The sequence below is a fragment of the Hordeum vulgare genome, chromosome 7H (assembly GCF_904849725.1).
Source record: "Hordeum vulgare subsp. vulgare chromosome 7H, MorexV3_pseudomolecules_assembly, whole genome shotgun sequence".
NCBI classification, from domain to species: Eukaryota; Viridiplantae; Streptophyta; class Magnoliopsida; order Poales; family Poaceae; genus Hordeum; species Hordeum vulgare.
In genome coordinates this window covers 593,276,613-593,298,173 of record NC_058524.1, presented here as the reverse complement: position 1 = coordinate 593,298,173, position 21,561 = coordinate 593,276,613, and the positions used below count along the sequence as shown (strand labels likewise).

General features: G+C 44.2%; 1 protein-coding gene across 1 annotated transcript; it reads left to right on the top strand.

Moving 5' to 3' along the window:
* Positions 1 to 13,091: 13,091 nt before the first annotated feature.
* On the top strand, positions 13,092 to 18,785 carry LOC123412449 (metal transporter Nramp3). The gene is made up of 14 exons (XM_045105396.1): positions 13,092 to 13,217; positions 14,270 to 14,439; positions 14,710 to 14,788; positions 14,882 to 14,922; positions 15,081 to 15,159; positions 15,255 to 15,359; positions 15,558 to 15,667; positions 15,934 to 16,115; positions 16,202 to 16,271; positions 16,501 to 16,674; positions 17,051 to 17,155; positions 17,711 to 17,842; positions 17,970 to 18,065; positions 18,182 to 18,785. The coding sequence occupies exons 2-14, from the start codon at positions 14,311 to 14,313 to the stop codon at positions 18,524 to 18,526; spliced, it is 1,647 nt and encodes a 548-aa protein (XP_044961331.1). The 5' UTR covers positions 13,092 to 13,217; positions 14,270 to 14,310; the 3' UTR covers positions 18,527 to 18,785.
* Positions 18,786 to 21,561: the final 2,776 nt, after the last annotated feature.

Genomic DNA, 21,561 nt, shown 5'->3' with positions numbered 1-21,561 from the left:
GAAATGTTATTTATATCCATAGACCTTTTCAATTAAACATGTTATCACATACTCCCTCCGTTCCTTAATATAAGTCTTTTTTGAGATTTCACTAGAAGACTACATACGAAGCAAAATGAATGTATCTACGCTCTAAAGTGTGTCTATATATACATCCGTATGTAGCCCTCTATTAAAAACTCTAAAAGACTTATATTTAGAAACGGAGGGAGTAGTTTTTGTGAGTTGTGCTGATTTTGAGTGAGTAAAGGTGAGGTGTGCAAGTCACTATTATATTTAAGGTTGAATCACATATAAAAAGAAACATGATGCATATATTTCTATGCATATATGTTACAATTCACAATTTTTACCAAGCATATATGGAACATGTTCCATATCTAAGGTGGAACACGTTCTCGCTGTTAGAACACGCTCCCCCAGTTTTTCCTTTTTTGTTTGCTTGTTTCAGTTTTTATTTATTTTTATACTTTCCTTTTCTTTTGATTTTACCTTTTTTTTCTTTTTCCTTTTATCCTCTTTACAAATTGAAATTTCAAATTTTTTCATGATTTCAAAAACCATTATTGGTTTTCTCTCTTTTTTTACTTTAAAAAAAATTATTCAATGTATAACACAAAAATCTTCAATTTCGTATTTAAATATTGTTCAGTGTATATCACAGAAATGTTCAATGTGTATCCAATTTTTTTTAATGTATATGACAAAAATGGTCAATGTGTATTAAAATTTTGTTCAGCGTATATCACGCTTCAATGTATATATATATATTTAAAATCAGCATATATCTCAAAATGTTTAGTGTGTGTTAAAAAATGTTTAAAGTATAATACAAAAATGTTCAATATATATTTTAATGATTTTTCATCATTTTGGTATATCAAATTTTGCATGATTTGAATAATTTTTAACATTTGAAACTTTGTTCAAATTTAAATTTTGTTCATGATTTTCAAACATTTTTCCAAAATTTGAGGGAAATGTTTTCACATTTTTCCTAGAAATGATGAAAAAATTGAAAATAAAAAAGGGTCTGTCAGTGTACATAGTACGTTGACTGATTAGGCGCTGTAAATTGGTTCTTGAAGTCTGACGCTGCAAAACTAGCACTTGTGCACATCAGGTTTATTGGTCTGACGCTGCAAAACTAGTTCACTGGCAGGACGTCGCGAGTTGGAGCTGTTGCATGCGCAGCAGTTTTTAGCGCGCATGGAGGTTGTTAGCTCCAAATGGACCATCTCATTCATGGCTGCCTTCCGGAAGGCTAAAAATTTTGCCGCCCGTCAGCGGCAAATATGAACTCTTCAAAACAATGTGTCAAATCGACCTCATTGCGCACAAGGTAGGGAACTAGTGAGTTAGCCCGATTTGTTTCCTTCAAGGGGTTTACTATTTCTAATGTTTTCTTTATTTTGTTTAAAAAACACGGAAACTTATTTTCCTATTAAAAAAATTTAAAATAATAAAATAGTGAACATTGTTTTAAAAGTATAAATAGTTTTTAAAATTTCCAAACATCTTTTCAAAACACAAAAAATGTTTGAAATTCTTTAATTGTTCCATATTCTTATAACTTTATGAGCTATTTGACCCCGCATGAGTTTTTAAAACTCACACGGGGCTCGAGTGGGGGGGGGGGGGGGAGGGGGTGGATTGCATGTAAATCCATAAATTAAATTTTCTTTGTAAAAAGGAATATTAAGTGTTTTACCTTGAAGCCCGTCAACAAGCCACCGAAGGCTTCCTCCAATCCAGTATGAGTGGCCTGAATGCTTTGTAAAACCGCACCTAGAAGAGTGTAGTGTTCTTCGACAATGGAGGAGTCATTTAGAATCTCCTCCATCATGACCGACCACCTAGTTTGGGCCCGCTCTGCTACGGGCGGTCTCGCTGGCGGCACTATGGCTTCCCCTCTCGGAGAAGCTGGAATAGACGACTCCGGAGGCTTGGGGGTCTCCGGTACTTTCTTCGGAGAGAGCTCGGGCTGACCGGGCTCCCCCTCTTTGCTTGCCAGAAGGGATTCACCCTCCTGGTCTTCGGCGACCAAGGTGTTGTCCTCGTACATGGTATCATCACCCCCGCCCGTCGTGTCCGGCTTAGGAAGGGTCTTTCGAGATAGCACCTCCCCGATCTCCTCGGCAACCAGGGGAAATGTGTTGTGTGATGCGGTCCTGCTCTCTGCCAGTTCGGCTGGTAGGGAATCCCCCTTCGAGGCCTGGTCGGCGGGGAGGTCACGCGGTGGGCTACCATATGAAAAATATGCATATGGTCAATAATAAAACTTCAATACGGAGAAACGATAGATTCTTCGGATTCATACCTTTGGCTGAGGGCTTGACCCTGGGGTTCCTTCGAGGAACCCTCTCAAAAGCCTCTGACTCCTCGGCGGAGTCTAAGGCATCGTCGAATAGGGCCATTTTGGCCCCGCATTGCCTTTTGGGGGTAGTGAGAGGTAGATCTCCCTCAACGTCTTTAGACGCCACCCTCTTCCTTGTGTGAGAGGAGATGCTCACCCCCCGCCCTCTTCTTGCTCTCTATCAAGAGAAGAAGGGGCGTGGGTGTCCTCGAACCTAGTGTCTGGAGGCCCTTTTGAGCGGAGGCCTCCTCGGGCCTCCTTCTTCTTTTCCTTCTTATCCGGCACCGCGTACGGCTTTTCGACCAATATGGCCGTTAGTAAGGCCGTCCTGGGGCACTCGGGTAGCGGTGTGAGGCAATTGATCTGTTTAGATTTCTCTAGACAGTTCTGCAAATATGGAGGAGAAAGGATTAAGAGCCTTACACTAGTAGAAAACAGGGCTTTGGTTTGGGTCTGGCCAGCCCATTAGTCCCGGTTTTTCACGAACCGGGACCCATGGGGGGCATTAGACCCGGTTCATGAGCCCACGGGGCCGGCCGGGGTCTCATGGGCATTGGTCCCGGTTCGTCTGGACCCATTTGTCCCGGTTCTAGGCACGAACCGGGACCAACGGGGCCGCGCTCCTGGCCCACATCCATTGGTACCGGTTCGTGCCTTGAACTGGTTTAGAAGGGGGGGGCTTTAGCCCCGGTTTATGCCATGAACCGGGACAAATAATTTGCCTATATATACCCATCGCCGCGGTAGAGCACTCTGTTTAGTTAAGCTTTCTCCTCTCGAAGCTCGACCTCGGAGCTCCATTTTTCCCGAGATTTGTCTAGATTTAGCGGTCCGTCACGCCCCGTCCCCGTTTTCACAGCTGGGGCACGTCCATGTGTATGTTCGCAATGTCGTCTGCAAGCTCCTCCGTAGACAGTAAGGCAAGTCGATTTGGATTTTCAGTTGACATTGGAATTCTCATCTAGGGTTTCGCGGGATGGGCCGTAATATGCACCTTTCTAGCTCGTAGGTGGATGGCTGCGGGATTGTGCAGTTCCGATCCGAGTTTTTCATTCCCAATCCAATTTCTACGGCCTTGAGGAGCGCTCGAATCACCGTTGCCCGGGGCATGGGCTAATTCCTACTCGCCGTGTTTCTTGGGGTGGAGCAAGCACGGGAAGAAGGTTTTTGGGTTGTCCACTCGATGTAATTCCTCAAAACATCATTTGGTACTCTGTTTTCATCGATTTATTGCAAAGTTATGAATTTCACCTAATTATGTGAACTCTGATTTAACAGCTTCCTGATGAGTGTGATTGGGTTGTTTGGATTGACCCCCTCCCACTGAGCTAGTGGGGCAAGCTTTTGAGGAGCTCCATGGTGGCCTTGAACGTAGTTGGATCAAAGCTAGTAGGATGGAGAAGAAGGTTATGGATCTGAACAATGAAAACAAGAAAATGCAATAGAAGTTGAAGAAAAGGAATGAGCTCATGGAAACAATGGATTTTCTCTTTGTTCTTGGCATCAGCATTGTGGCTAGTTTAGTACATGAAGATTTCTTGGAGGTGGACGAACACAAATACGTGTACAGGAAGCCTCTCGTCAAAGATGAAAGATCTCTAACAACGATGATGCGAAGATTCCATGATTGGTACATGAAAAACCTGCACAGAGTCTGAGGGGAGTAATATTTTGACGCTGAGAATTAGAGAGGAACATGACCTCGTTGGAATTGAACAGTTGAATGTTCCATTTGAGGAGTTCTTCCCGTTTTTCAATCTCCTGGCCCTCGATAAATTAATGATCACTTGCTACTGCCTGTAAGTAGTACTACTTCTGTCATTAAGTCTCTATATATAGGACAACTCTTTCATTGCATGTATTTTTAATTATCCTCACTATATTATATGCAGATTGAAGATCGCCGAATTGAAGAAAAGACAAATCGGTGATATTGGGTTCATTAACACAAATCTCGTAGATGCATTTATGATTGAATTTTAGGCTAAAGATATCGAGGCCAACCTGCTACAATCGTTTGTATTGAATCAAAACAAAGCTATAATACTCTTCCCTTACGAATTCCAGTGAGTGTTACTGTCTTGTGCATATTCGGTTTTCCTTATTAGTCAAGGTTATAGTAATGTAATTGATGAGTTATGCATGCGTGCACAGCTTCCACTATATTCTCCTAGAGATTAAGCTTGAGCAGGGAATAGTAACCGTCTTAGACTCGAGACGAAAAGATCCCAAGGAGTATGCGGACATGACTGAAATTCTACAGAAGTAAGTTAAATCGATCATTATCGCACCATATCGGCAACTTTGTTCATTTCCTGATATCAAGTAATTGTTTTCTTTGTCTGGCAGGTTTGGAAAAAAATCACCTCAAAAACTCCGGGACTGCCGAAGAAGCTGCAATTTGACACCCGAAAGTAAGTACTATAGTAGCATGTTCCACGCATCTCCTAGTGATTGAAGCGCTAGTTTCATCAATACCATTTAGCATGCTTGCTAACTAATCAGTTTGATTGACCTCTATTTCTTGTAAAGTGGTTGTGGCAGGAACCAGGGAATAATTACTGTGGATACTATATTTGCGAGTCCATCCGCCACACGACCTGTGAGCGGGGCTACTCTGACAATCAATATGAAGTGCGTAAATAATAATATTCACAATTTTGTTTTATTACCATCATTTGTGTTCAGTTTCATTTATTCATATATATGTATTGACCCCCTTCTTCAAATTAGACATTTCGGATGTGGAATGAACTCCTACGAGCAGATCGTATGCGAGGAATTCAAGAGGAATTGGCGGCATTCTTTCTTGACCACGTGATCGCTAAAGACGGAGAATACCATGTGAACCCTAATCAGTTGAATTTTAATTAGGAGATTATATTGTAAGAGATAATTATATTGTATATATGTAGCCAGTAGCGTCGGATAGATATACGAGAACTTGTTGTTCGACCAATCTCTCAGAGAAGGAGAGGTGGTCGATATCACTTCTCTCTGTATGCATATGTTCATGACGATCTTCTGTTTCCTTCATTTGCTTACTAACTAGCGTGTATAGTCCTCTCTATACGTATAGTATGTAGCGTCGACCAAGCACGGAGATAAAGAGAGGACACTTCTCTCTATTAATTAGCTAGCTAACACAATATATGAAACACCTAAATTAACCCCCAAAACCCCCAAACCCGCCCCCCCTTTCAAAAAAAAACAAACCCCCCAGCACCTGAAATGCTGACGCGTGGATGCCTATTGGTCCCTGTTGGTGCCACCAACCGGGACCAAAGGGCCTCCTTCCTGGGCTCGCCGCACCGGCCACGTGGAGGCCCATCTGTCCCGGTTCATGTAAGAACCGGTACTAAAGGCCAAGGGCATTAGTAACGACCTTTTTGTCCCGATTCCAAAACCGGGACAGAAGGCCCTTACGAACCGGAACAAAAGGCCCTTTTTCTACTAGTGTTATTAAAAGGAAATACCTGGACACAAGAATGAAATTTTAGCATACCTTTCCGGGAGGGTTTGTAGCGTCAAGGCCTGGGTCTTCCTACTTGGTCGACCAAGTCTTTTGCGGCTTGAACAACACCTTCCATAGCTTGATGTGGGTAGTGCGGTCAAAGAGGAGCACGGTGGCTGGGTCTTCGGGATTGTAGGACCCCAAGGGGGTGGTCCGATGTTGGTAAGGGAGGAGGGCACAACGAAGCATGACCCGAGCCACGTTGGTCATCTCAAATTTCTTCTTCATCGGTTGGGAGATGCACCTCTGTAGTGACCCCACCTCCGCGGCTGACCCCCAATCAAGCCCCTTCCTCCACGACACTAGCCTGGTGGGAGGTCCGGATCTGAATTCAGAGGGAGCTTTCCAGTTTGCGTCGTGTGGTTCAGTGATGTAGAACCACTCAATATCTATAAAAAAACGTCCGGACACTGTACCAGGGGGAGATTGTTGAGCATCACCCCCTTCCGCAGTCTGCCTGCTCGCAGCTAACCACTTTCGGCTTGACATTGTAAACTTTTAACCACAAGCCAAAATGTGGCTGGACCCACAGAAAGGCCTTGCACACGATAATGAAGGCCGAGATGTGCACGAAAGAATTTGGGGGGAGATCATGAAAATCTAACCCGTAGAAAAACATCAAAACTCTTAAAAAGGGGTGGAGCGGAAAGCCGAGTTCCCGGATGAAGTGGGGGATGAACACCACCCTCTTGCCTGGTTTTGGTGTGCGAATGACTCGTCCCTTCTCCGAAGCGTGATGAGCTATGTCAACCGACAGATAGTCAATGCGCTTCAGCTCCTGGATGTCGTTGCAGTAGGCCTCACACTTAACCCTGGAACCAGAGCCAGCCATGGCCGAACTGGGGAGTGGTTTGACGAGATTGGGGGGAGGTTGAACCTGTGTGCTTGGAGCTCAGAAGATTGGGAAAGGCAATGGCAATATGAGATTTGAGAAGCGTGTGAAAGTTGTGGTAGCTATTTCCCTTTTATAAGCTGATGTAATACCAAGAGCCCCTTTACTGCATCGTGGACCTTGCCACTTCCTGATATACTCATGTAGTTATGCACGCGTGGGATACCCCAAATCATAAACCGTTTCCGTTGAAAAGCGGGGCAAGATCTCCATATTGATGGTATGTGCCAATGGAGGAACCGCCTCGAACCGTGAATCGAGTTTTTGTAACTGGTCAGTGTTCGTGACCGACCGCGACCTTTCGCTAAAAAGTTGTCAGCAAAAACACTATTCACACTCGAGCGCTTGGCCTTCGAGGCTGAGTCACATACAGTTCATAAATAGGTAATCATCGGTGGACGAACTAAAGCTGACCGGACATAAATAAGGGGGAAGAACTCTCCCTGCAAGCCGAAGACTTTGGGTGCGAGAAGCATCTAGGAATCAAGACTACATCATTGGAGGCTAGTTCGGGGCTATTGAGGGAGTCTGGGACCAAGGGGTCCTTGGGCCACCGACCTATCTCTACGGGCGGACTCACGGGCCGTTCTATGACAATCATTGGAGGGTCAGATTACAAGATGACTCCGTATTTAGGATGGAAACTTCTGAAGCCTTGGTGTGTGCTCCAAGTGAAGATGATAATATCGACATGTTTATTCCCAGATGTAACCGACCATATGTAACGCTAGGTACCCTTGGTGTCTATATAAACCAGAGCGTTTTAGTTCATACACAACATTGTTACTACTAGGGTTTAAACCGCATCATATGATCTCGAGGTAGATCAACTCTGTATTCGATACTCCATCATCAATATAAACAAGAGCATGACGTAGGGTTTTACCTCCATAAAGAGGGCTCGAACCTGGGTAAACATCGTCTCCCCTATTCCTGTTACCACTGATCCAAGATCCATAGCTCGGGACCCCTACCCGAGATTCTTCGGTTTTAACACCGACGGAGGTTTTCTCCCTTCATGGATGACGGTGTAGTCTCCATATAGGAAGTGCCGCACCTTAGGCTGGATTGATTTATTTTTACAGTAAAACATTTTTTATTGTTACGTATGTTGGACTTGTTGGATGTGTGCTTACTATGCAGAGGCCGGACATTCTTTAGATGCGGTTGTATCACCTCGATATATCAATTCAATAAAATGTCCTTTGTCGAAAAAGAATGGTTTTGCACTACTTTTGCTTGATCTTCAGCCCGCGTTCCCGATACTTGAGGGGTAGCTCCGAACTCAAGTTTTAGTAAAACTAGAAAGGTAGAAGGGATGGCGCACTCCGTCACGCTCGACAACCGGCGGGCACTTAACTGGCGGTTTTAGGTGTCTTTAGGCCGTGTTTGGAACCACTCAGATTATATAATCCAGTTTTTATATTCTATTCTGTCTTCAAACATGACAGATTATGGTGTAGATTATAAAAACTAGATGGACAGATTATTAAAAAACTCACAATCTATTCTACCTCAGCTAAAATCAGATTATGAATTGCTAATGACCCATTATCCTTGTAAAGTTGGAGATAATTACATTTCTATCGCCGCCACCCTCCTTTCTTAAAAAAATAAAGAGCAAACATGTCATTATACAATGTAAAACTTGGATCATAGTTTAGACCTCCAACCATACCCATCTAAACTATTTTTATAAACCAGATTATATAATCTATTTTCATAATCTAGATTATCATAATCTATTTAATTTCAAACATGGCTTTAATCATTATGGCCGGTTTATGTGGACGTGGTATGTTTTTCTCTTGTTGTTTGATTGGCTGGTCAAGATGTGACATCTATCACTATTACATGTGGTGCCTCTAGTTAGTTGTAAAAGATGACATGGAAGATAGGCCCACACTATACTGACTATAAACCTGAGGCCAACTCCACCATACGATCCCAAACAGACGTCCGGTTTGACCGGATTTTGTCCGTTTGGGATGGTAATGGGTTTGTCTATGTCCGCCTCTGTCCATTGGGTCGCGCGTGCGCCCACCACGCGGCCGCATCCAAATCATGTCCGTGTTGGACTTGATTTAAAAAAACTCAACTAAAAATAAATAAACGGAGTTTAAAAACTTAAAACATAATAAGATTAACATTAATAAAGGTCCAGTTTTCACGCCCATAAAAGGCCTAGTTTTTGACATAATTAACATAAAAATAGTAGCCCGTCGATGTCGTCGCCGTCTTCACTGGTCGCCGGTGTCGTCGTCGTCGCCGTCGCTAACGAGGTCGACGTAGGGCGACGGCGTCCAGAGGTGGGCCGGCGGTCCATGGTGCACGGAGGCGTGCTGGAAGCTGGCCTGCAACACCTCCTCCCGTGGCGAGGCCTCCCGCTCCGGTGACCGCGGCGGCATGGGACACCAGTTCACGACCCCCACTACCCGCGGTCATGAGTGCCCTTGCGGCCGTAGTTTCACAGACCCATGGCTGCGGAGGCCGGCGAGCTCGAGGAGGAGGCTAGGGTTTCACGGAGGAAACTGTCGGGTTTCGAGGAGGCCGCGGGGGTGGCGATGGAAACTGTGGACGACCGGTCCACGACTTCCTCATTTAAGAAGGATCGCGCCCGTCCACCGGGCGGACGACAGGCGGGCCCGACCGCTCATGTGGATTGATGCGGGTGGGTGGGAAATTGATGGCCGCCTGCCACGTGTCCCCGATGCGGACGAGCGCGCGTCCGTTTGATGTCCGCCGCGACCCATCTGCGCAAGTTTGCGCTCGAAATGGGTCATGCTGGACACAAAACGGACAGGATGGATCCGGGCCGTCTCGCACTGGGCCGACCTGTTTGTCCCTTTTACCCTAAACGAACGGGACCGGGCAGAATGGGGTTGTACGGTGGAGTTGGCGTGATGGAAACATGAAGAAATTATTAAAACTAGTAAATGTGTACATGCAATACACATTGATATTAGACAGTATATTAATCACATGTACTCCCTCCGTTCCAAAATATAAGACCTTTTAAGAATTTCATTAGAAGACTACATACGAAGCAAAATGAGTGAATCTATATTCTAAAATATATCTATGTACATTCCTATGTAGTTTATAATGCAATCTCTAAAAGGTCTTGTATTTAGATATTTAGGAACGGAGGGAGTATATATTTGGTAGTATGTAATTATTCCTACGTTAATTATGTGGTTAGCACCGATATCAATATCTGATATGATATTAGTTGCACACTAAAAAAACATGTCGAGCGTCCATCCCTGGATCGATCTTCGCCGCCGCTGAACATACCTGATTTAATGGCCGAGATTAGTAGTAGGATTTGTTTTTTTGCGGGCAAGATTAGTAGGATTTGCTCAGCAACCATGCCGAATCTACAGATGACCACATTTGTGAAATAAAAAATTGCTGATCTTTTTTATGGACAAACCTAAAAGAATCCGAGAAAATACTTGGTGCATCAGCACCTCACAGGTGCCGAGAGGGCCAAAAGCGTATTTTTGGTGCCGCCACAAACACGTGCCGAAAGAAAAACGTAGTGCCATGCCATCAACGCTGACAGTCTGACACCGACGTGGTGGCGCCGGCGCGTCGCCTTTTCTGGATCTTGCGGTGCCAAACGTTTGGCTTTCTCTCGGGCCGAGCGACGAGCGACGACTCCTCCGCAGCGGCCGTATGTATCCGTCCCCATATCCGTCTCGTCCGTGTCCGCCGGTCCACGCCCACGAGAGCGAGAGCGAGAGCGGAGGGAGGTCGGTGACCTTCCATTCTTCCAAACCCCCGGAAGCACACGGATCGGGTTGGGATGGGTCTGCACCGTCAAACAACAAGAAGGGCGTGCAGCTCAAAGATAAGTGTTAGGAATAAAATATCTTTAGATTTAGCCTAATTAGGCAATTAGCATAATCCTTAGAATATTCCGTTTAGCAGTTAAGATACTGCGTTGTCCAGACGCTGTTCTCAGCGAACCGTCGCTGCATCTTTCCGAAACGATGCAAACACTGTAACCGATTTGTATCTTGCGACTGTTCATGAGATATAAAACCTGCAGTCATTATCAATGAAAGCATCCGATTTCACTTTCAATCTTACTCTTTTCTCTTCATGTGAAGCAATTGAGGAAGAATTACACTCGCTTAACAAAAGAGATGTATTTTCTAAAATAATGCCTACTCCTCTTAAATTCTTCCTTGTGGGAGCTAAATGGGGTTTTGTTTAAAAAAGGAACGAAAACAATGATGTGGTGAGATATAAAGCGAGACTAGTTGCTCAAGGGTTTACGCAGAGACCCGGTATCGACTACGACGATACATATTCTCCTGTAATGAGTGAAATTACATTTCGATACTTAATATCTTTGGCAGTACAAATGAATCTATCAATGCAGTTAATGGATGTGGTGACCGCTTATCTATATGGGTCACTTGATGCGGAAATTTATATGAAAGTCCCTGATGGACTTAAAATTCCGAATCCTAATATAAATCGCAACATGTATTGTGTAAAACTACAAAAGTCACTCTATGACTTGAAGCAGTCGGGAAAAATAAGGTATAACCGACTCAGTGAGTTCCTTCTCAGTAAAGGATACTCGAATAACAATGATTGTCCATGCGTATTTATAAAGAAATCCTCAAACGAATTTTGCATCATCTGAGTATATGTTGATGATCTCAACATCATTGGCAACGCAACAGATATATCTGTAGCACGCAATCATTTAATGACGGAGTTTGAGATGAAAGATTTGGGGAAAATCAAATTCTGCTTAGGTTTACAACTTGAGCATTTTCCCTCAGGAATACTCGTTTATCAACCCGCTTGTATTCAGAAAATTTTGGAAAAATTCAACATGGATAAATCATATCTGTCCAAAACACCTATGGTCGTCCGATCCCTTGATATGAATAAGGATCCTTTTAGACCTAGGGATGACAACGAGGAGGCATTGGGACCTGAGTTTCCATACCTCAGTGCTATAGGGGCACTAATGTATCTTGCAAATTGTACTAGACCAGACATTGCCTTTGCAGTAAATTTACTGGCTCGACATAGTGCAACTCCAACAAAACGTCATTGAACGGGAATAAAGAATATCTTCAGATATTTATAAGGTACTAAAGATCTTGGTTTATTCTATCGGAAAAATCAAGGCATGACCCTGACTGGTTATACTGACGCTGGATATCTTTCTGACCCTCATAATACCAGGTCACAAACAGGGTTTGTATTTTTATATGGTGGAACTGCTATTTCATGGAAGTCAACAAAACAGACATTAGTAACAACTTCCACTAATCATTCTAAAATAATTGCATTATTTGAAGCTTCACGAGAATGTGTATGGCTTTGCAGAATGATAAATCATATTCAGACATCATGATATCGGTTCATTAGAATCACCTACTGTTATCTATGAAGATAATGCTGCATGTGTTTCCCAAATGCATATGGGATATACTAAAAGTAATATCACAAAACACATCTCCCCAAAACTATTTTTCCCTCACCGAAAGATGGAAAAATTAACATTTTGCAAATAAAATATTGTGACAATCTTGCAGACTTGTTCACTAAGTCTTTGCAACAACATCATTTCAAAAATGCATTCATGGCATTGATATGAGACGACAACGAAGTTTGCAAAATTCAGGGGGAGAAATTTCCTAGAAATAAACTTCTGAGCTTTCCAACGGATTTCTCATGTAGTGTTGAATTAGATAATTAATTATCCTAACAATATATATCGAATTCTATTTTTTTTCCTTATATTTTTCAGGATTTGTTTTAAAAAATATAGACAATACAAGATCAGGATTCTCGAAGTTACAGGATCAAGACAATCAAGAAACTGTAAGATTTTTCTTTTCAGCACTCAAGACAATGAAGATTACTAACAGCGTTGTCCAAGGAGGAGTGTTAGGAATAAAATATCTTTAGATTTAGGCTAATTAGGCAATTAGCATATTCCTTAGAATATTCCATTTAGCAGTTAAGATACTGCGTTGTCCAGACGCTGTTCTCAGCAAACCGTCGCCGCGTCTTTTCCGAAACGACGCAGACACTGTAACCGACTTGTATCTTGCGACGGTTGAGGAGATATAAAACCTGCAGTCATTATCAATGAAATCATCCGATTTCACTTTCAATCTTACTCTTTCAATAAAACGGCGTGATCGGACGGACGGGGGGTCCCGTGCTCCCGCGGCCCGACGGCTGCCAGGGCGCCAGCGACGTGGCGCCCGGGCTCCGCCCGTGTCAGACCAAACGTACTTCCTTCCTTCCTTCATTCCCTTGGACTCTGCTGGACCACGGGACGGGACTCCACTCAGACTCGGGGACTCCTGTTCTGCCTGCCACAAGAAGAGGCGGCGACGTCTCCGCACTTCCCTCCCTCCCTCCCTCCTCCCCGCCGTCGCCGCCGCCGCCGCCCAACCGCCCCAAGTCAGGTACGCACGCGCGGGCCCTCTCCTCCCTCCCTCTCTCCACTCTCCAGGCCATGCAATTCGCGCCGCTCAGATCCGGGCACGCTTCCGCCGCCGCAGCAGCGCTGCCCATCTCGCGTCGCGGGACTCTGTTTTTCGTCTAGCCCTGTATAATCCCGTCTTCGATCACGCAAGAGAGGATCTTTTCCCCCGCCGGAGACGGAGCCATTTCTCCTCGGAATCTCCGAAAGAGATGCACCCATGCACGCACAAGCTCCGTTCTCAATCTCAAATCCTTTCCCCTAGTTAATCCTCGCCTTTCTCATCTACCCCTACGAGGAGGATCCACCCCTCCATTGCCGCCCGGATTCCCTAACCCTCACGGTTCAGTGCCATCTTTTCCTTCGTGGCGTCTAAGATTGATGACTTCATGCCACTCCCGGCCGCCATCAAGCTCTCCTAAACCCCACTCCATACATTATTTTACTTCCCTCTTGCACCACATGCCCGCAGGACCCCGCTCCAAGTTGCTAAGCTTCCGTATGGGATAAAGCCAGCACTACTCACTACGTCGCCGTTGAAGCTTGCGATTCAATATTAGCCACCGCTCAAAGATACCATTAGGTACTGTTTATGGTTTCTATATTCCCGATGCTGCGTTGGTAATCACACATTCAACCCTCTTTACCTCCCGGCCGTCCAATTTGCGCGGACGAATATATATCCCCGTCTGAAAAAGCAGACGTCTCTGCCTCAGACCTCAGACCTCAGAGCGTTGCCAGATCGAGATTGGTTGAAATTGCCACTTTTGTGTACACACACACTGCGCAGCGCAGCAGTACTAGTATAAGTATATATCTTTTCTGCAGTCCACTGTTTCCGGGTCTTGATGTTCATCCATCTTATTCTTATCTTCTCGTGTTAGTGGCTATGGTCCTTACAATTGCAATCCTACTACTGGAAAGATTTCTTACGCCTCCACTAGGCATATTCTTTATGTACTTAAGCGGGCGAGATAGCGCCATTTCAAAGCGTACCTATAAATAACTGCCCACCTTGTTCCGTTGTGTTTGCAGGCAGCTCACTGGCTTGAGAGGGTCCTTGGGGGAGAGCAAGTATGAGTGGCCAGAGGCAATGCTCGTCGCAGCCGCAGTTTATGACTAGCGTCGGGCAGAACAATACCTCGAATGGACCGGGGACCCCTCTTATTGACAGCATAGATGTTGATCAGATTGTTATCCCTGAGGTATGACTGGTGCATGTGCTTGATAGTTCTTGATTGATTTTGAAGAAAACAAAGCAAATATATCATCATGGCATGCAGCTAATCTCTAGGCTTGCTAGTTAGGCCCACTCTTTCCTCCTTTCTCACATGTGCGTCTGATGTAGTGACGAGTACAGAATTTGCAGTTTTTGACCTCATGTGCCGAAATCAGTTTGTTTCCTGAATTTATTTCTGGACAGTGGATCAGATGAGGAAAACTAACTAACTGTTGGTTGTTTTGTGCTATTGCAGAAAAATAGCTGGAAGAACTTATTTTCATACATAGGGCCCGGTTTTCTCGTCTCTATCGCCTATATCGATCCTGGCAATTGTAAGATTAGCTGGATTTGTTGTTAATTTCATTCAGTGTATTCGTTCGCTACCGTTTCCGGCTCATGACAAACAAATTTTGTCCATATTGCAGTTGAGACGGACCTACAGGCTGGAGCACAGTACAAATACGAGGTGTGTCCTTATTTCTCTCGTCTCTAGCATATTTTTGGGTATCGCCCATCCTATCTTTCCTTTAAAGTTGGGAACTCTATGGACTGTACTTCATCTGCCATTCAACTTTCTCGTGATTATATCTACCATTAAGCATGACCGTCTTGTTTTGTTGGCAGCTTCTTTGGATCATACTTATTGCATCATGTGCTGCACTTGTAATTCAATCGCTTGCAGCCAGCCTAGGTGTTGTGACTGGTCAGTATTATGAGACATGCAGCAGCACTAGCACTTATCCTTGTTTCATTGAGCATATATTGCTGATATTTTTTTAAACTACCGCTATATGACAGGGAAGCATCTTGCTGAGCACTGCAGGGCTGAATATCCCAAGGTCACAAATTTCATCTTATGGATTCTTGCAGAACTGGCTGTAGTTGCGTGCGACATTCCTGAAGGTATTAAAACATGCGGACGTTGCATCTTAAGTGAAATACAGAGCTACCTGGATTCAGTAGTCCAGCCGTTTCATCATATTGCAGATGATGTCATACTATAAAGCAAATCCAATTTAAAATAGCATTTGTGATGGGGAAACTGTCAGTTAAAGTTGTAATTTTATCTAATCAGCTTTGGCGGTTGCTTATTCATTTCAGTAATTGGAACTGCTTTTGCTTTGAACATGCTCTTCAAAATTCCAATATGGTGCGGTGTTCTCATAACTGGGCTCAGCACTCTGATGCTCCTGTTCCTGCAACAGTACGGGGTAAGAACATGTCCCTGTTTACTTTCACAATTTTATTCACCGGTTAGTATTTTTTTAATGAAGTTCTGATGCTAGACATAACATTTTTCCTTTCAAGGTTTGATGTGTTTGTCGTCACTTGTGATATAACAAAACTACTATTTGAATGTGCTTTGCTAGCAGTTAGCACACAGTTTTAACTGACAGAACATTACTATTGTATTAGTTCACAGGCAGCGTGTGTATCTGTCTTGTTTCTCATGTTGCATCTTGATTTCTTTATGCAGATCCGTAAACTGGAATTTCTGATAGCATTTCTGGTATTCTTGATAGCAACTTGCTTCTTAGTTGAACTTGGGTATTCTAAACCAAACTCTTCAGAAGTTGTGCGAGGCCTTTTTGTTCCTGAAATTAAAGGAGATGGAGCTACAGGTCTTGCTATCTCACTACTTGGTGCTATGGTGATGCCGTAAGCTTCTTATCCACCCTGTTGCCTCAAATATTTCTATAACTTGTAACATCAGACCATTTTCATGTTCCAATAAAAAAATGCAGGCACAATCTTTTTCTTCACTCAGCATTGGTACTATCAAGAAAAGTACCACGATCAGTGCATGGGATCAAAGTAATCCATCTTACCTTAATTTTATGTTCAATGTGTACCTGAATTTGTCTATCCGTGTTAATCATACTCTTAACTTGATACCCAATGTGTACACCTAATTTGTTTATCCTTGCTGGTGTGCTCTACCAAATTAAGAATAAACAGTTTACGTGTTCAGAGCATATCTTATTACTTATTTCAGAAATACAAGCATGAAGATGACATACATTTATTTTCCACTTTCTTGCAGGAGGCCTGTAGATTCTATATGATTGAAAGTGCATTTGCCCTCACAGTAGCCTTTCTGATCAACATATCTATCATATCTGTCAGTGGTGCAGTTTGCAGTGCAGATAATTTGAACCCTGAAGACCGGATGAATTGCAATGATCTAGATCTTAACAAAGCTTCATTCTTGTTAAAGGTTGGTCAGATACTTATGATTTCTGTTTTTATAGTAGCTGACAATGTACCTATATGTATTGTTCATTTTGTGCTAGAAACTGTATGGTTTCAGCAGAAGTTTTCTCCTAATTAGATGGACATTTGTTTAAAGGTGTTGCTGTATATGTCATGTGCTAAACTGGGCATTTGCAGAGCTCTTATATGAACCCCTGTATTTTTCTTATTTTGAAAAATATGAAACGCTTTCTAATAAAAAAATCGCCTACTTTGAGGATTTGGCTTTTACTAAATTTACATAGAAGTACTCATGCATTAAGAGCTCCCAAATAGATTTGCTAAGTCCTGTATTGCAGCATACATTCTGATCCCATATCAACTTGTGCCTGTTGCTGTAGAATGTCCTCGGAAATTGGAGCTCAAAGGTGTTCGCTATTGCCTTGTTGGCATCTGGTCAGAGTTCTACAATTACAGGAACTTATGCAGGACAATATGTCATGCAGGTTTTGTATCTCTTCTATCGCTATTCTTTTTTTGTTAGACATTGCAAACTGCAAAGCTTATCGGCATACCGTATCTTGTTCTAATGCATGAAGACTCAAAAGTATATCAGGAATGTTAATCACAGAGGTAGCAAACTAACCATGCTGTGTGATTGTTAATAACATTTAGTGTCTTATTGAGCTTTGTGTAGGATAAATGTTGAAAATAGTTATAAGAAAAAGTATTATGCTTTGAATGTATGGAAAAGTATTATTTTTGAATGTATGCTAGTATTGCTATTCCACCTTTTCTTGTTTGAATAATTTGTGAACAAAATGGGCTGAAAAATTAGAATACATGGGTATCTACCATTGCTAGTGCAAGCTTAATCAAGATAAACTGGATTGTGATAAAATGTATAGGGATGGTAGTAAGCCCCGGGGAAAATATATGACTCTGATAATCTTGTTTTTTTTCTACAAGTCTTTTACCTGTAAACGAAAAAATATCATATACCAGATGTATGAATTATCATCTAACATAGGACGATGACCTTTACTTATTTCTTACTCCAGGGGTTTCTGGATCTCCGGATGACGCCCTGGTTACGGAACCTTCTAACTAGGTCCCTGGCAATTGTGCCTAGTCTTATTGTGTCACTAGTTGGCGGTTCCTCGGCAGCTGGGCAGTTGATTATCACTGCTTCGGTAATCATTTAAACTCTGTTCTTACATCATGCTGCTGATAATCTTACTTCGGTGCACACTGCCCAGGGAATTCACATTTCTCATTTCCTAAGTCTACTGTTAATTAATTTCTTGCTGTTATATGCAGATGATACTGTCATTCGAACTTCCTTTTGCTCTAGTACCACTCCTTAAATTCACCAGTAGCAAAACAAAGATGGGGCAGCACACAAATTCAAGATTTGTAAGTCATTCATCGCATAATTGGATATGCACAATGGCGTTGCAGCGATCCAGCTACTCATTACAGATCGGCTCCTTCATCATGGCCATCAACATCTAATTTCCGTTCTACTGCAGATTACCGTGCTAACATGGGCGATCGGCTCCTTCATCATGGTCATCAACATCTACTTCCTGATAACAAGCTTCGTCAAGCTGCTCCTTCACAACGGGCTATCCACCGTCTCCCAAGTATTCGCGGGGATATTTGGGTTCCTCGGCATGCTCATATACATCGCCGCAATTCTCTACCTCGTCTTCAGGAAGAACAGGAAGTGTACCTTGCCGTTGCTCGAGAGCGATGCGAAGCTTGGGGCCGCCGCAGGCCACGCCGAGGGAGAAGGTTCTCTTGGCCATCTTCCCCGGGAGGATATCTCCAGCATGCAGCTTCCTCATCAGCGCCATGCGTCTGATTTGGACTAGATGTATAGTTGCTGCAATGAGGAAACTAGATGTCTCCGATCATGGTGATAATTAGTAGCTGCATAACTGAAGAGCTAGGTGTCATCAGGAATTGGCGTAGATAATCGAAGAGATTTTATAGTCCCTGAATTAAAATCCTTCTTGCGGAAAGGGATAGTTAGCATAGTTTGCCAATAATTTTTGACGGTACTATACATTGTAGACAAGTGGATTTTTATTATCTATAATCAAGAAAAGGAATGAATTTCATCACGCTTTACCCAACTTTTTACTCCCTCAGCGACTATTAAGGCCAACTCTAACTGATCAGCTATCCGACGTCAGATGAGTAAACACCTAGTCAGAGGAGTAAACACCTAGTCGATCCTATAAACCAAATAGAGGAGGATAACTACCATCTGGAGGGGAAAATCCACCTCTCTCGCGCCTCTTCCCCCGTCACTACCTCTTCGCCAACTCACCTCCTGACAACCGTTCGTCGCTTCCGTTGCTACCTGGTTGCCTTCCTTGGCCCCCGTCGCCCTTCTGCCCGACTAGAGGCCGTTCGTCTCCCGCGCCGAAACCAGGGGAAATGTCGTCGCCGTTGCCATGGCCCATTCCTCTTTGGCGGCTACCACATTTGACCTTGCTTGCTCACTCTTGCAGGTCATTCCCATGCGTTGCCACCCGCCGGTTTGTCCTAAATGACGTCGATCGGCCGATGCACCACCACTGCACCGCAAGTGTTTGACGGTTTGCCTGGGTGAGTGTTTTCATTCGTTTTGTTCTGAATCAAACTGTTTGGATTGAACCAAGCTGTTTGAATTGAAAATGAAGGGTTGAGGGGAGATGGCCTCCGAGGGCTGGTCGTCATCCAAAGAGGAAGAAGATGACTAAGACTCTCAAACCGTTTTAGACATGATTTTCAATGATGATATTCAGCGACCTAGGAGAGGATCGCAGTTTAGCCGCATACACATCAACCGTGATAGAGCAGAGGGCCATGCCAAGATCATGAGAGACTACTTTGCTCCAAATTTAATATATCCGAAGAAGTACTTTCGTCGGCGCTTTTTGATGCACACAAGTATTTTTCTTACCATTACAAAAGTCGTTGAGAAGTATGATGAGTGGTTCAAACTTCGGAGAAATGCAAGCGGAGAGATAAGTGCAAGCCCTTTTTTGATGCACACAAGTATTTTTCTTACCATTACAAAAGTCGTTGAGAAGTATGATGAGTGGTTCAAACTTCGGAGAAATGCAAGCGGAGAGATAAGTGCAAGCCCTCTCATGAAGCGCATTGCGGGTGTTCGAGTCTTGGCATATGGGTGCTCGGTCGATACAATTGACAACTATGTCCGCATTGGTAAAAACACAATCTTGCAAGCCGCCTGAAGGTTCAATAAAGAAGTGATCGATGATTTTGGATTGGAGTATTTGAGAGCACCCAACGAGGAAGACAACCAGAGGCTGATGGCAAAGAGTGAAGCAAGAGGATGGCCAAGGATGCTTGGATCACTTGAGTGTATGGATTCTCGAAACAGGCTTTCGCCCCGCTTTATATATAAAGCAAATATTCCAGCATTCAGACAACCACAACCCAACAGAGTGATAAAACATAAAAACGCCGGGAAAACAGCATAGTCACGCCCAAGAAAAGAAAAAGAAACAGAAAATGCCATCATAGGTGCAAGCCAAGCAGCATGCGAGCGAGCGGAGAGCCGCCGGGCGGACGTCATCAGCGCGTCCAGATAGCGCTGAAGCCGGTCGCGGTGTCGGGTCCTAGCGAGCGGATGCCAGTGCTGCAAGAAGGCAAGGAATTTGAAGAACGGGTCAGATGCATGCCGTTGAAACTGTGGGGAACGTCGCATGGAAAACAAAAAATTTCCTATGCGCACGAAGACCTATCATGGTGATGTCCATCTACGAGAGGGGATTTGGATCTACGTACCCTTGTAGATCGCACAGCAGGAGGCGTTAAGAAACGCGGTTGATGTAGTGGAACGTCCTCACGTCCCTCGATCCGCCCCGCGAACCGTCCCACGAACCGTCCCGCGATCCGTCCCACGATCCGCTCCGATCTAGTGCCGAACGGACGGCACCTCCGCGTTCAGCACACGTACAGCTCGACGATGATCTCGGCCTTCTTGATCCAGCAAGAGAGACGGAGAGGTAGATGAGTTCTCCGGCAGCGTGACGGCGCTCCGGAGGTTGGTGGTGATCTATCTCAGCAGGGCTCCGCCCGAGCTCCGCAGAAATACGATCTAGAGGAAAAACCGTGGAGGTATGTGGTCGGGCTGCCGTGGCAAAGTTGTCTCAAATCAGCCCTAATACCTCAGTATATATAGGAGGGAGGGGGAGGGACGTGCCTTGAGGCTCAAGAGAGCCCCAAGGGGTCGGCCGAAGCAAGGGGGGGGGGGGGGGAGTTCTCCCCCTCCAATCCTAGTCCAACTAGGATTGGAAGGTGGAGTCCTTCTCCACTTTCCCACTTCCTATTTTTTTTCCTTTGATTCCCACGCATAGGGCCTCTTGGGCTGTCCCACCAGCCCACTAAGGGCTGGTGCGGCACCCCTAAGTCCTATGGGCTTCCCCCGGGTGGGCTGGCCCCCCGGTGAACATCCAGAACCCATTCGTCACTCCTGGTACATTCCCGGTAATGTTTGAAAACTTTCCGGTAATCAAATGAGGTCATCGTATATATCAATCTTCGTTTCCGGACCATTCCGGGCTCATGACGTCGGTGATCTCATTCGGGACTGCGAACAACATTCGGTAACCAACCATATAACTCAAATACGCATAAAACATCGCCTAACCTTAAGTGTGCAGACCCTGCGGGTTAGAGAACTATGTAGACATGACCTGAGGGACTCCTCGGTTAATATCCAATAGCGGGACCTGGATGCCCATATTGGATCCTACATATTCTACGAAGATCTTATCGATTGAACCTCAGTGCCAAGAATTCATATAATCCCGTACGTCATTCCCTTTGTCCTTCGGTTTGTTACTTGCCCGAGATTCGATCGTCAGTATCCGCATACCTATTTCAATCT

Coding starts and splice junctions, on each gene's coding strand:
- LOC123412449 (XM_045105396.1), top strand. CDS start 14,311: ATGAGTGGCCAGAGGCAATGCTCGTCGCAGCCGCAGTTTATGACTAGC. Junction 14,923..15,080: donor GAGCACAGTACAAATACGAG/GTGTGTCCTTAT, acceptor TTTTGTTGGCAG/CTTCTTTGGATCATACTTAT. Junction 15,360..15,557: donor TGCGTGCGACATTCCTGAAG/GTATTAAAACAT, acceptor TATTCATTTCAG/TAATTGGAACTGCTTTTGCT.